At 34.7% G+C, this 14,675-nt stretch overlaps 1 protein-coding gene across 4 annotated transcripts in view; it reads left to right on the forward strand.

Moving 5' to 3' along the window:
• Positions 1-14,675, forward strand: part of LOC138113013 (sodium channel protein type 2 subunit alpha-like) — a 69,837-nt gene that overhangs the window by 32,335 nt on the left and 22,827 nt on the right. For all 4 annotated transcript variants that reach the window (XM_069020774.1, XM_069020770.1, XM_069020772.1 and 1 more), the window contains 8 exons: positions 622-828; positions 1,565-1,855; positions 2,502-2,882; positions 4,373-4,505; positions 5,330-5,568; positions 7,364-7,537; positions 8,335-8,691; positions 10,964-11,416. In XM_069020774.1, the coding sequence (XP_068876875.1) occupies positions 622-828; positions 1,565-1,855; positions 2,502-2,882; positions 4,373-4,505; positions 5,330-5,568; positions 7,364-7,537; positions 8,335-8,691; positions 10,964-11,416 (2,235 nt within the window). The remainder of the gene's footprint in view (positions 1-621; positions 829-1,564; positions 1,856-2,501; positions 2,883-4,372; positions 4,506-5,329; positions 5,569-7,363; positions 7,538-8,334; positions 8,692-10,963; positions 11,417-14,675) is intronic.

The raw sequence follows: 14,675 nt of genomic DNA on the forward strand, positions 1-14,675 counted from the left end.
CCTTAATTTAATTTTTTACCGTGTATGTTTCATTTTGCTCCTCAAAATATTTTCAAAAATGTCAATATTGAGTTTAAATTGTAAAAATACTTAATGACAGCAAAACCTAAACCTTAATTTCAGTACTTTTAATTTTTTTTTAACTAAGAATGCACGACTCGATATAAATTAACTTTCTTACCATAGCTTTTCATTATATGGTGTGTCCAAATGTGTTAATTGTAATAAATACTATCTTCTAATTATCTAATCAATTGTGCCATTTTTAGTTCTTTTGGTTATTTCAAAGGGAAATCATGCTAATACATGGTAAACATTCTAAGCCTCCAACCTGTGATGTGTGACTTACATTAATAACTCTGATCCCACATACTTTTCAAGATTATTAAGCAGTGAAAGAGGTTTGTCTCAGAGCAGCATGATTCTTAGACATGTTTTTCACATACAAGAATTCTCCCTTTATTTTGATTACTTTGTAATTCAGAAAACTCTTACGATTTTACTACTGAAGGAAAACAAACTTACTATTAGTTTTGCACTTTTCAAAGTCATTAATACTTATGAACTGCAGAACTGATGCATTTCTTCATCAGATGAATGATTTCTCTTCTCCCCCTATAGACACTAAGAGCTGTTGGCAAATCATACATGACATTTTTTGTTGTGGTGATTTTTCTGGGTTCCTTCTATTTGATCAACTTGATTTTGGCTGTGGTTGCCATGGCCTATGAAGAACAAAATCAAGCAACTATTGTTGAAGCAGAGCAGAGGGAGGCAGACTTTAAGCTGAAGCTTGAACAACTGCGGAAACAGCAAGAGGAAGCTCAGGTATTTTCTAACAAGAGTCTGGGCTTTAGTGTGTTCCTTTGCATGCTATTTGTTTAGTAATCTAAGTACTTTGTTTAGTCTAAGTACTTTAGACTGCTTTTTCTATGGCTCTAGATTGCTTTTGAAATATATAATATCTAAAGTGTTAATGAATTTCTGAACTGAGAACAAAGAGTAGTCTCCAAATCAGAATAATAGTTTTAATATCTCTTATCTTGGGGTACTGTCTAGTAAACTGTCGTGATGATTTTCCAAATTCTCATCTTAGAAATAATTTCAATACTTTTCAAGCCTTGATTAGAGTATAAAATATTTTTATCTATAAATTTCTGGTTCATTTTTGCTACTTGTGCTGCTACCAGTGAATCAAAAACTGGAAGCAGCTTAAGGAAGCTACTTACAATAAAAGTCAGGATTAGTTTACTAAATTGATACAGACTGAAGTATGACTGTTTAGCTCTTTTGTTTGCTGTTGAGTTCACTCTAATTAACTTATTAATTTTCAAATATTTTCTAATGAACTTTGTGGCTGTAGACAATGTGGGCTGACTCCATGATATGGATGCAAAGTAGAACTTCATTCAAATTCCATTCAGACAACAGAATTTCATTTGTAGTTTTGCACAAACCCAACTATGCTGTTTACTAGAAGTAATTTGATATAAATCTTAGGAACAAGGGCTTCTTTAAAAATGGTGTGATTTATGAAGCATCTTGTTAATAATTGGTGTGGCAGGCAATAGCAGCAGCTGCAGCAGACCTGACTGAGTACAGCTGTGAAAGTGGGATTGCTGCACCCTCAGATAGTTCTTCAGATGCATCCAAGCTTAGCTCAAAAAGTGCCAAAGAAAGAAGAAATAGAAGGAAGAAAAGAAGGCAGAGAGAGCTCTCTGGAGAAGAGGATGACATGAAGGATGAAAAGCTTCCAAAATCTGGATCAGATGGCAGTATCAAAAGGAAAGGTTTCCGTTTTTCTTTTGATGGGAACAGACTAACTTATGGGAAGCCGTTTACATCACCCCACCAGGTACTGTGAGTAATGCAGTTGTCATGTTTGGAATTTGTGAGATAACTGTCATAGCCAACAAACTTCACTGCAACTTTGCAAAATGAGGCAACAAAGGAAAGATAATGTAACATTCTCTTAAATACCAACTTACTGTTAGTATTATTTTCTAGAGTGTACCTAAGAAAAGTGTTTTGTTTTCTCTCCTTTTCTTATTTAGAACCTTAACATGCATAGGAGCATTGCATTTTCCTAGTTAATCTGAAATAGAAATGCCTTCTTAATTCATAAAAGGAAAATTTAAGTTTAATGTATGAATGTAGAAGACTAAAGGTATTGATATCTTTTAACATAATGCATGATCTATGTGGATCATTGGAGCTTATATAAATCTTGATTTTTCTCTTTAAAGCAGAAGTTGAAACTACTATGGCCTTATACATGTTATTTTTTTCTCTCCAGTTATTTTTTTAGGTATACTGTAAATTTATGCATTCAGATGACTTTCATCTGTAATGCATCTTTGAGATCAGCCTGAGGCAGTGTATTAAAGAAAACACTGACAAATTCCTGGGGAATAGAAATTATTATTGTTTTTCTAATACATAGACACGCATTTTGTACACTTATAATCTTCAGACTGTAATTTTTTATGTTTCCTTTGCAGTCTTTGCTGAGTGTTCATGGCTCCCTGTTTTCTCCCAGGCCTAGTAGCAGAACAAGTCTTTTCAGTTTTAGAGACTACAGAAGAGAGAGAGGATCTGAAAATGACTTTGCTGATGATGAGCACAGCACATTTGAGGATAATTCGAGCAGAAGAGGTTCTCTGTTTTTGCCGCGCAGACACGGTGAACGGCGCAGCAGTAACATTAGCCAGGCCAGTAGGTCATCCAGAAGGCTGACAGTCCTCCCAGTAAATGGGAAGATGCACAGCACTGTGGATTGCAATGGAGTGGTTTCCTTAGTGGATGGACCGCCAGGTCTGTTGTCTCCTACTGGTCAACTTCTGCCAGAGGTGATAATAGATAAACCAACAACTGATGGCAACGTAAGAAAGGATTAAATTACTCCAGGTTTCATGGCCTTTCTTTATTGCATAGACAATGTTTCAATGAAATTAATTGCGTTGAAAATGGATGAGAGGTTGTGAATGGTTTTCCAGATTTTACTGTAATGAAATGGGTTTGAAGTGATTCGATCAAAAGTGAAAGACTGAAGCATGAAAGAGAGCAAAGTAGCAAGTTTTTATATACTTGCCATGCAAGGATATGCATACACCTGCTTAGTAAATCAGATTAATAATGTTCCATTGCTAAATCTGTCTTAGAACCCAAAATAGGATGTTCAACTCTAAACTTCCTGTACATTATTAGATTGTTCCAATTTTTTTTCTTTATGGTTTTAGCCTCCTTTTAAGAGTATTTTCTAATTCTCTGTCAGTAATCTGCTGGTTCAGCTTTTCTCCCTTGTTCATACATTTGGTATGGTGCAAATACAGCATAGTCTTTAAGATTATGTTGACATTTTAAAAGTTCTGAAAGCATTTTTTCCTCCTGGGTTTCAGAGACTATCTGAGTTGCTCACTGCCTAGGATCAGGTTATAATTAAAAAAAAACAAACAAAAAAAACAAACAAAAACCCCAAACCAACAAAACACGTTAATTCTGCTCAGTTTTCCCTTTTCCCTCAGTCTGCTTTAGGAATGGAGCAGAGACATCTGCATGCTTTTTCCTAAAATTGTTATTTTACTGAAACAGAAATTTCTGTAAGGGTCACAGCAAGTGAAAGTACATCAGCCAGCTTCCTTGCAGTTATCAGCCAGATGCCTTGCAGTTATAATCTTCTTGCAGTTTATTATACTTTTATTTCGATGCATTTATTTAAGGTACTGAAAAAAAATCTGCCCATCCTTATACATTCAAAACTTCTTCATAATTGAGGTGTGCTCAATGCTATAGTTATAACACTGCTTTCATTTTTAAAAGTAAAATCATATAAAACAAGAGTTCATTTTTGGGATCAATTAAGTCAGACATGCTGTTTCTTCAGTTGAAATTCATAAAATAAATCAGAGTTGATAGCGATTAAATTTAGAAAATATAATTTAAGTAAGTTTTCAGTGTGTAATGAGACCAACTGATCTTTAAAACTTACTTTTGTGGACTAGTTGTTGCTGCAGAATCTTCCTAGCATTAATCACTTGTGAGAAGTATCTTGTGAATGAACTAGTTTAGAATGGAAATATTGGTAGAGAAAGCATGGAACTGGGAACTTGGAATTTCTGTAGTTCTGCAGTTCTTGCTTTGTTTCCTTGTCTGTGGCCCCCTCCGAAATTTCTTGGTGTCTAAAGCGGAGTTAATATTTGAGTATAATGTGGTGGGATTTGGGAACTAAATATCCAAATGTTTTTCTTAATGTTTTATAAGTATTAATAGTATTTGGAAGTATAGCATGAAAATAGTAATTTAAGAAACATCACAGTATTTGTAAAGCTGAGTTTAATTTACACACCTCTTTTTTTCTTTTTTTTTTTCGTAGAGAGCTACCACAGAAATAGAATTAAAAAACAGACGTTCAAGTTCGTATCAAATATCAATGGAGTTGCTGGAGGATCCCAATTTAAGGGAAAGGGCCATGAGTCTAGCTGATGTTATCACAAATAGAATGGAAGGTGTGTTACAACTGTAGATACTTGAACTTCCTTGACAGAGCCTTAGACATGAAGATATTTTATCACAACGCAAATACAGAAGACAAGAATAGCCATTGCCAATACATAAACTGAGTAACAGGAAAAAAATGCATGTACATAGTGAAAAAAGAAAGGAAGGAGTCTGATAAGCAGGCTAAAGTAAAAAACTCATTCTAATTAAAATAGGTAAAATATGTGTGTGTTTTATGCTAGTTATTTGTGCTTAGCGATGTAGTTATTGGAAGAAATGCCTTGTGATATATTTTCCACTAACTATACTGTAAAAAATATTAGAGAAAATTAAAGGCCAGGCTTTAGTTAATAAGGAGAAGAAAATTTGTACAAGGATTACTTGGAACAGTGGAATGATTACTAGTGAAAATCATGAAAATCATTGAGTAATTTTCAAAACCCTATTCAGGCTAAAATTAATGTTGTTTTTCCTGAAGATAAGTACTCTGTCATTTAAGAGGACTTTGAAGTTGAAAATTTTACTGAAAAAAAGATCCCTAAGCATAAGCATAGTTTTTATGGCTTTTTTTTTTGTTTTTTAAACAAGGTCATATTATATTAAAATTAGACAAGTTTTTAAATTATTTGCTCAGAACACTTGAGGTTTTTCTTTTAGTCTTCTAAGACCTTTTGAGTCAGAAACAATTAATTAAGTTCCTGGAAATCTGAGGATGTTCCTCCAAGTGTCCTTAATTGTTATCGGTATAAAGATTAAAACCTGAAAAAGCAGATAAAAAATTATCTTCAGTTTCTCCAAAACTTGTTCACTATGAATTTCCCTTTTTCTCCAGAACTTGCAGGATCCAGACAAAAATGTCCACCACGCTGGGATAAGTTTGCCCGCACTTTCTTAATTTGGGAGTGTTGTGAGCCCTGGTTAAAAGTAAAGAGTGTAGTTGAATTTATTGTAATGGATCCATTTGTTGATCTGGCTGTCACTGTTTGCATAGTTTTAAACACACTATTTATGGCCATGGAACATTATCCAATGACCGAACATTTTGACACTGTACTTAAAATAGGAAATCTGGTAAGTCCTTCAATGCATAAGATTTGATACAGTTGGAACCTGGTTTCTCTTTGGAATAGAATTGTTTTCATTATTTTTATTGTCATCCCATAAAATAAATGTTAAAGGTTTAATTGTACTAAAAAGAGTCTAAAAATACCATTTGGAATATGGTGTATATAAGAGTATTTGAGAGATGTTTATCTTAAAGTTTGATTTCTGTATTACAACCTCTTCATATAGAGTCTCCAACAGCCAGAGTTTGAATGACATGAAACTGAAAGAAATCTGACATGCTTTTGTTTAGTATTACAAAAAAAAATAGGAGCCAAATTAGATCCTTTTTACTGTAGGTACTATTGATAACACAAAAAGAGTTGAATGCTATTTTGCATTACTATTTTTCACTGCTATTTCTGTGGGTTGATTTTGTATTTCCTTGAAGACCATTTATTTGATTGGTCCATAACAATTTGGAAGACAAAGAATGTGTGACTTATTCTAAGAGTATCTGTTGATACAGTTGGGTTCTGTTCCTTAGTGAACACAGTCTGTGGGTTGGGTTTGGTGAGGTAGCTTTGTTTGGTTTATAACAGCAATAATACACATATGTTATACTTCTTAACCTATGCTTATTCTAAGTGGTTATTCTGGTGATTATGATGTGGGAAAATATTAAAACAATTTAGTTATTCTAATACATGTTGAATACACTGAAATAGAGTATGCACTGAAATAGAGTTAATGTATCAACATTTAAATTGTATGCTGATATTTTTAGCCAATACAGATATAGTTCAGTGTTTTCACCTTAGCCTGGAATTAGAGATCATTATCTGTAGAAGATAAACATCTCATGTTGCTGTTTAAAATATATGCAGGATGTATTTGAAGAAGAGATAAGGAGGACAAATAGGTGAGGGTCAATATTTGTTTCAGAGAGCTGTCTTGTGATCTTGTCTGTGTGTTTTACCCAAGAAATTACCATTTCCTATGTAATGGAGTAGTTTAATATGTGTGAGTATAAGTGTTCCTTCATGCCAAGGATTTGTGTGTGCTCCCAGTCAGCCAATATGCTGCTATGACACTGGTGTAGTTTCAGGTGTTGCTTTCTTCCTTTTTGGACTCTGTAGCACTACCTTTTAAAGACTATAAAATGCTCTGATTTTTTTGAACTTTTTTTCATCTATCTAGTAAAAGATAGTAATTTATGCAGTTTTATACTGGTGATCATACATCTACAGTAAGTACAATGAATTTATTTCAGAGATGTTGTTTGCCTTCTGCTTCAGAAGATATCAGAGGCACTCAGAGTCAGAAAGGGGTTCTACTTCAGACACAGGCCTTGGCACAATTGACCTTTTTTGGCAGTTAGAGAGAGAAGATAAGCTTATCTGGGAGTTCTTATATAGACTTCATTAATAGTACATCAATTTATGACCAGTTCATGTTTTTCCACACATCTTTGTTAAAGCAGCTTCCATTCTGTCAAGAGTGAGTGTATTATCTTGCTGGGGAAAATTCCTTTAATTAGATGGATGGCAGATATAAGGAGCAAACTGGAGGCCTGTTAGGAATAGCTTATTCTTCAGTAGACACTAAATGTATCTCAGCTTTAACTGAAGTTACATATTTATGCTACAGCTCATTTTGATGTTGCTACTTACCTTCTCTGTCGTGTTCAGCTTGTGATAGCTTTCCTTAGTGGCATCCTGCTGTAAGAGGGATGTTACTTCTTACTTAAAGTTGTTCCTTATCTGCTGGTTCAACTTCTTCGCATTCATCCATAAAGTAACAATAAAAATTCTTTCTTCAGGTTTTTACTGGAATTTTTGCAGCAGAAATGGTTCTCAAGATAATTGCCATGCATCCTTTTTATTATTTCCAAGTTGGCTGGAATATTTTTGATAGTTTTATAGTTACTCTTAGTTTGGTGGAGCTTTTTTTGTCAAACGTGGATGGATTATCTGTTCTCCGATCATTCAGATTGGTAAATAATATATCTGCATTAATTAATGAATTATATTTGTATTTCAACTCTATTCATATAAATAAGACACCTCTTTGCATTAGGTATATTTTTTAGTAAGTGACATGGGATGTCTCTGCAAGCATGTTTTACAAATTATTTATGTTATCATTGAATACTGTGTGCTGTTTTATTGTTCAGAAGCAAATATTCTTTCAAGGCAAAGAGCTGTAATTTTATTATAATTGTTTAAACATGGATGGGTAAAGCTCAGTGGAAGGTACAATTTGTTTAGTCTATACTGAGAAATAGAAAACATTTGTAGCCTTGTTGACTTCCATATCTGGAAATGGCAAAAAAGCTAGAGGTGTTCTTTTGATACGTAGGAATTATAAAATTCATGGGTTTAATAAATTTTAAGAAGATTGAATTTTCTTTTCCCCTTAGCAAAAAAAAAAAAAGCTTTATTTTATTAGAAAAATGTTATTTTAATTTGTTTCTACATGTAATGTCCAAGGTCTATGACATGTTCAGAATCCACTGTCTGAACAAATACAACCAGTGTGCTGTTTCTTTTATGTGGAAAAGAATAGATATACTAAAAAAAAACCAAGAAAAAAAAAAAGACCCAAGGCTAAAATTTATTACTTTCTAAAAGTGTGGATTTCATGAAATCCTGTTAAAGTTATGGTTGTTGGAATCATGTTGAAGTTTCTTCTTTTTGCTGTTGCTGAGAGTCACTAGTTTGTAGTACATTGTTATTTCTATAGCACTTTTGTAACTACTGCAAATGATGCCTGCATGTTTTTGTTTTCCAGTTGCGAGTTTTCAAGCTGGCAAAATCTTGGCCAACTCTAAATATGCTGATTAAAATTATTGGCAACTCAGTGGGAGCTCTGGGGAATCTGACCCTGGTGCTGGCCATCATTGTGTTCATTTTCGCTGTGGTTGGGATGCAGCTGTTTGGGAAAAGCTACATGGAATGTGTCTGCAAGATCTCCAGTGACTGTGTGCTTCCTCGCTGGCACATGCATGACTTTTTCCACTCTTTCCTGATTGTATTCCGAGTGCTGTGTGGAGAATGGATAGAAACGATGTGGGACTGCATGCAGGTTTCTGGCCAAGCCATGTGCCTTACAGTCTTCATGATGGTCATGGTGATTGGAAACCTAGTGGTATGTAGCCAAAATAATTTTACAATTAATTTAGAATATGAAAGGTAAGATAACCAGTAATTAATGATAAAAGTATTATTGAATGTGATTTTTAAATATGATTTTAATTATTTTGGATTTGTTACGAGTATAGGTTCTGAAATAGAGTTTTCTGTTTGTTAGATTTCTGATCCTATGTAGAATCCTCAGCTTGGACCTCAGGGGTCCAGAGTGCAATTCAGAGGATGTGGATAAGAACATGCAGGACCGGGTGTTGAGGGTATTGTGGACTACTCTGGGTTACCTAGAGAGGGAGAGAAGTGCAAAGGCACCCCTAGTGTTGGACTTCCAGGGTGGAAGTTTCCTATTTGCAGAAGAAAATGTAGCAGGGTCTTTTCTCCCTAACTGATTTAGTCATCACTTCCAATCACACATAGGCAGGTTATTGGGCCTTTTTTTAAACATTTTTTCTGATCTCTCCTGTCTAAAAGACTGCCGTTACATTCTTAAGACTCTGTAATGTATGCCATTTTGAGACCTGCTTGCTGCATTTTACACAAGTGGGGTAAGGAAACTTGAATTAGAAGGAAGTTGTTATGCAGAAAAAAACCAGGTTCAATTACCTCAGATTTCCTTTTCCTTCTTCACTTTTTTGCTTCCTATTTCATGATTGCTTTCTACAGATACTTCTAAAGTGGTCTGTATTATATCTACTCTTTCTTTTTCAGAGAAAAGCATCAGATTGCCACTAGTTTGTATGAGTATAAATTTCTCTTTTAAAATATGCTTTATATTTTTTAACTCGCCAGTATGTAAGACATTAATTGCTCTGCTTTTCTCATTCCCTCTGTTATTCTACATCTCTGCTTTAAACAACTCTCAGTAGCAGAAGAGATTTTAAATTAGCCATCCTGGAAGTATTCTTTAGGAATAAAATTTCTAAGAGGAGTAAGGTGATTATCTTTAAACCAAGCCAGCACTGCTTCTAGTTGCACAGCCACTTGCTTCAGGATTTTCTATAAATCTGTTGTCTTATAATGAAGACTGTTAGAAGCTGCGTGGGACGAGGAGCTCGGGCCCCTGGCGGGGGGAGAGAGAGACACAGTCCAAAACCAATATGGTTGATAAATGAACCCCGTTTATTAGCAGTCCAAAGGCACTTATATAGTATACCAGCTTGTTAGCTCCTAAGTGGCTTAAAGCTTATCAAGACACATTTCTATTTCTACATAATTGGACCTACATTGGCAAGTCTCCACAGTCTTGTTATGATCAAAAGAATTTTGTGCTCATCTCCCTCGTTCACTCCCGGATAGCACAGCTGCAAGTTTTTCACTCCCTCTCAGTTTTCTCAGGCTGTTTGTTTCCTTCACACAGGAACTTTCCCATGGAAAGTTTCTCTCACACACAAGCCTAAAAACTTCCAGGCCTATTGCTTGCACAGTTCTTTTATTGATCCCAATAATTCTATTTCCCAACAGAAGACAACGGTGAAGTTGTTTGATTAGACAAAACATACTCCATAAGTAGTCTTCTAAACCAGAAGATAGAACTTTGTGGAATGAAGCATCCACCTATGTGAATATTTCCACAGTATTTACTGTATTCTGATTTCTGTAAGGGAAATTTCTTACATGAGCAGACATACCTGCTGTATGTTCAGGGCTGTTTTATCCATTTGTCTTTCTGTGTTCCCAACGCATTTTTTCATCTTATCTTCCAAGCTGAAAGAAGAGCTGATTTGAAGATTTTAAGAACTGGTACTCTGCTGCTTTGGTATTTGAGTTCCTGGTAAACTCTGTGCTTTTATAACTGATGTATGTTCTATGTTTTGTCTTGCTGTGGAAAAAGGGTGACCTGGAGGTTAAAAGACAGGGTGCATTCCTGATTTTTTAAGCCGCATACAACAAAATATTTGTGTGAGTTTGGACCAGCACATAGAAAGTGTGTTTTCTGCACAGATCAGTTCTGCCTTCTTTTGCAGAGTGCTGCAATTTGCCAGAAAAGCAAACATGTTGAATCTGTTCAGACAATACCAAGGAATCATTAATTTCTGACCTTCTACAAACATAAGCAATGCAAAGGCACAAAATCCCCTGTGTTGAGGTATAGGGAAGGTATTGTGCTTAAATTACATTTGCATTTTATTTGCTGTGTACTTTCAGATCATATACTGTGAATGAAAACACAAAGCCTGTCTTCATAATGGGATCAAAAGAAGCATGTGAATGAAAAATGAAAAAAATTCTGCTCTGTTGTCTTTGCTTTTTTTTTTTTTTTTTTTTTAAATTAGGTATTGAATCTTTTTCTGGCCTTGCTGCTGAGTTCATTTAGTTCAGACAACCTTGCTGCTACAGAGGATGATAATGAAATGAACAACTTGCAGATTGCTGTTGCAAGAATTCAGAAGGGGATAGACTATGTGAAGAAAAAAGCAGGTGAATGTGTCCGAAAGTCTTGTTTGGGAAAACAAGCTGCTGTAAATCAAAGAACAGCAACAGATCAGTTGAATGATGAGAGAAACCATTGCACTTCCAACTGTACCATCACTGAACGAAGGATAGATACGAATTATGGCAAAAATGAGAATGGAATGGCCACTGTTATAGGTGGCAATGATTATACATCATTCATAAACAACCCAAGTCTTACTGTTACAGTACCAATAGCTGTTGGAGAGTCTGATTTTGAACATCTGAATACAGAAGAATTTAGCAGTGACTCGGATTTGGAGGAAAGCAAGGAGGTAAAATTTAAATATTTATATTTTGGATGAAAGAATTACACCAAATGTATTGTTTCAGTGTAATTCTTCCTGCTTAGAAATGCAAAGCAATTGTAACTCAAGATTCTTGGACTGTACTGAGAGTGAATAATCTGAAATGGGAAAGTGGAGTTCAAGAGAGTAGGAAATCCTGGTAGAACTGTGTAAGTTTTTGTGAACCCATTTATAAAGATATTTAAAAAGCAAACTTTACCAAATTGTTAGTTGAATAGAGAAACTAGTATATGTGTCTAGAATAAACAGTGTCAAAAGACTGGGTTTTTTTATAATTGTAATGTTTCTGTGAATGACAAATGTAAGTAAACTGCTATTTAAAATTATTAGAGAAGATATTAATAAAGAATATTAATACTCTTTGAGAAAAATTGGCATTACTTTTACTGGATAAACTTAACAGAGGTGCTGACTCAGGCTAATGAGAGCAGTAACAACAGTTTTCATGTTCTGAAGTCAAAATGATGGGGAAAGCCAAGGGAGCAATGTTCATATTATAAGGTGAATGCATCAAGTACAAACTCAAGAAAAAAATAGAATTACTGAATGAAAAAGTATTAATTTCTTGCTTGTTTTTGGGAGTTTTGAACCTGTCACTTCTAAGACAACTGCCTGATTTTAAACTGGGTCAGCTCTAGGATTGTAGTCATTTTTCAGCAGCTGCAGACTGAGATGAAAAGCAAAATCATTTCGGCAGGATTTTGAAAGACGCTAAAACTTCAGATTGCGATCCGTGGCTCGAGAGCAGACTGTGTCTGATATCACCACCTCTGGCACCTGAAGACATGAGGACATAAATAGAATATCATCACTTGTGCAGACAGCTGTACTCCAGTCTGGATTGCTTTGTCTGGATTGTTTTGGTTTTTGGTTTTTTTTTTTGTGTGTGGTTGGTTTTTAGGCATTCAGTTGATAAGTCTGAGAGATTTTTGGTTGGTTATGGGCTTTTTAGGTTTTCGGTTGCTTTGTTTTGAACTGGCAATTAATTTGCCGGTATTACTTCCAAAGTTTAGAAAATAAGTTCATACAAGCAAAGTGTAGTGAAATTATATTTAGAAAGGTGTAATAAGGTACTCGTTAAGTGTTTCTTTTATTGCAGAGTACAGTGTTCAGTAGTATGACACTTATTTTTGTTATTTCAGTAGCTTGTTTCCTGATGCTTGATTTGTTCCATCTACTTTTTGGAGATTCTTTGCTGCATATGTTACATTGACCACTCAGTTGAGAAGACCTTACATTACTAAGAGGCTTCCTTAAAGCAAAGCAAACAGCGTTCTTAACCTGTTTAAAACATTAACTGAACTATGTAATGAAGCTATAATGTTTGCTGAATAGCTTCTACAAATTTTACATATTACTAATCTGACTAAAGGTTTCTGGATTTCTTAGTGTTTTAATGAAACTTGGTTTTGTGGAAGGAATATTTGATTAATCCAGGAAATTCAGCTTTAAATCTAACACTTGCTTGGAAATTATCCTTCAGGTGAAGACACCTGGTTCTTCACTATTTTATATTTTAGAATTGTGTGACAAAATCTATGCCTTCTCACGTCTGATATTCAAGGTGATACATAAGCACTAGCTGTTCATAAGATAAAGTTAGCTGGTATCAATTTTGACACACTCAGGTTTGGAAAAGTGTCTGAGAACTGGCAGCCACAGGAGTTACACAAACTAACAAAACACTTCTATTTCATGTACACTTGTTCATAGTCAGTAGGGAAATTGTCTTTCATCTTGTAGATTAGTTCAGGTCTTTCTTTCAGGCTTCCCCTTTAAATGGGAGCAGTTTATGCTGGAGTTGTTATATAGCTACATCATTTAAAGAATCCTTGAGAAGTCATTGCTAAGACGTGGGATCAGTTTTTATACCAGAAGACAAATTGAGGCAGTTATAGGTTTATTGCTAAGTGTGGGGATTTGTTTTTCATTTCTATGTCTGCTACTATCCATAATGCACCTTAAACTGTTTGATTTTTTTTTTTTTTTAAGTCATCCAGTTAAGTAGTTAACAATGCTGGGAAAAACTGCTTATGCAGAAGTTTCCGTGTTTAAGATGGTCTGATTTACTTTTTTGCCTGTAGCTTTTTTCTGAAAGAAAGGACCTAGATGTATCTTATTTAGTATCTAGTGAAGACCAGGAATTAACCTTGAAAATGAAATGCAAGGAGAAATATATTTCTGTTATTTTAAATGTCTAGTAATACCATTTAAAGGATACCTAAAGTGTGGGTATATCTGTATGTTTTCTTAGTTTGGGCCTTTCAATTTTTTTTTTTTTTTTTTTTTTTGAGTATTTGAGGGTAGAGGGATTTTTGGTTGTGGTTTGGTTTTTTGTTTGTGGGGTTTTATTTACGTTCAGGCCCAAGAGCCCAGTATACATCTGTGAGCTTCAGATGTTCTGCTAAACTTACCTCTTCCATTATGTACTTGGATGTGCTTAAAGCTCTAATCCACACCTAAAAATGTTATGTGTGACATATCTAAAAAACACATATTTTAAGTAAGTAGGAATCCACACTTCTGTTTCCAGTACTCAACCTAAAGGGTACCCTGTTTTAATTTCATTGCGTACCATTCTTCTCACAGGAGTAAAATCACGCTGGATCAGTCAAGAATGCAGATCTGGTGCTTTTAACCAGGCAGAGCAACGTGTCAGCATGTTTATACAGGTTACCTAAAGAAATCATACATATATGGTCACTTCTGAGATTGATTGGCCTGCATGCTATTCAGCTACAATACATTTTTCCCCATATGTTGCAATGTAGTGGGAACATACACAGCTGCTCTGTAAGCTGAGTCCCATGACTCACATCACAGCATGACTGAGGGCAACACCAACATGTTCTTCTCTCCTTGTTACATCTTTGGTATTTTCTGTACTATTTCTGTGGCATAACCTGCATGCTTTGTAAGTTTTTATTATTGTTAACTGAATGATTAAGCATCAACACTTTTCAAGATTCAAAGAGGTTAACAACCTATGATTTTATGAAAATTGAAAGGTTGTCCTCACTTGATGTTTTCTGTTCATCTATTGTACCATGTTTTTAGCTGTCATGTAACTATGAACATTTTCTGATCACATTCATCTGACCTCTGTAATATTATATGTACAGTTACTTGTATGCTAAAATGCTTTTATCTCTGATATAAATTGTTTTGTGTTTGTTCACAACGTTTTTATAATTCACATTTCAGTTTTCTAATATAAGAGAAGCTA

This window comes from Aphelocoma coerulescens, chromosome 7 (genome assembly GCF_041296385.1).
Source record: "Aphelocoma coerulescens isolate FSJ_1873_10779 chromosome 7, UR_Acoe_1.0, whole genome shotgun sequence".
Lineage (NCBI taxonomy): Eukaryota > Metazoa > Chordata > Aves > Passeriformes > Corvidae > Aphelocoma > Aphelocoma coerulescens.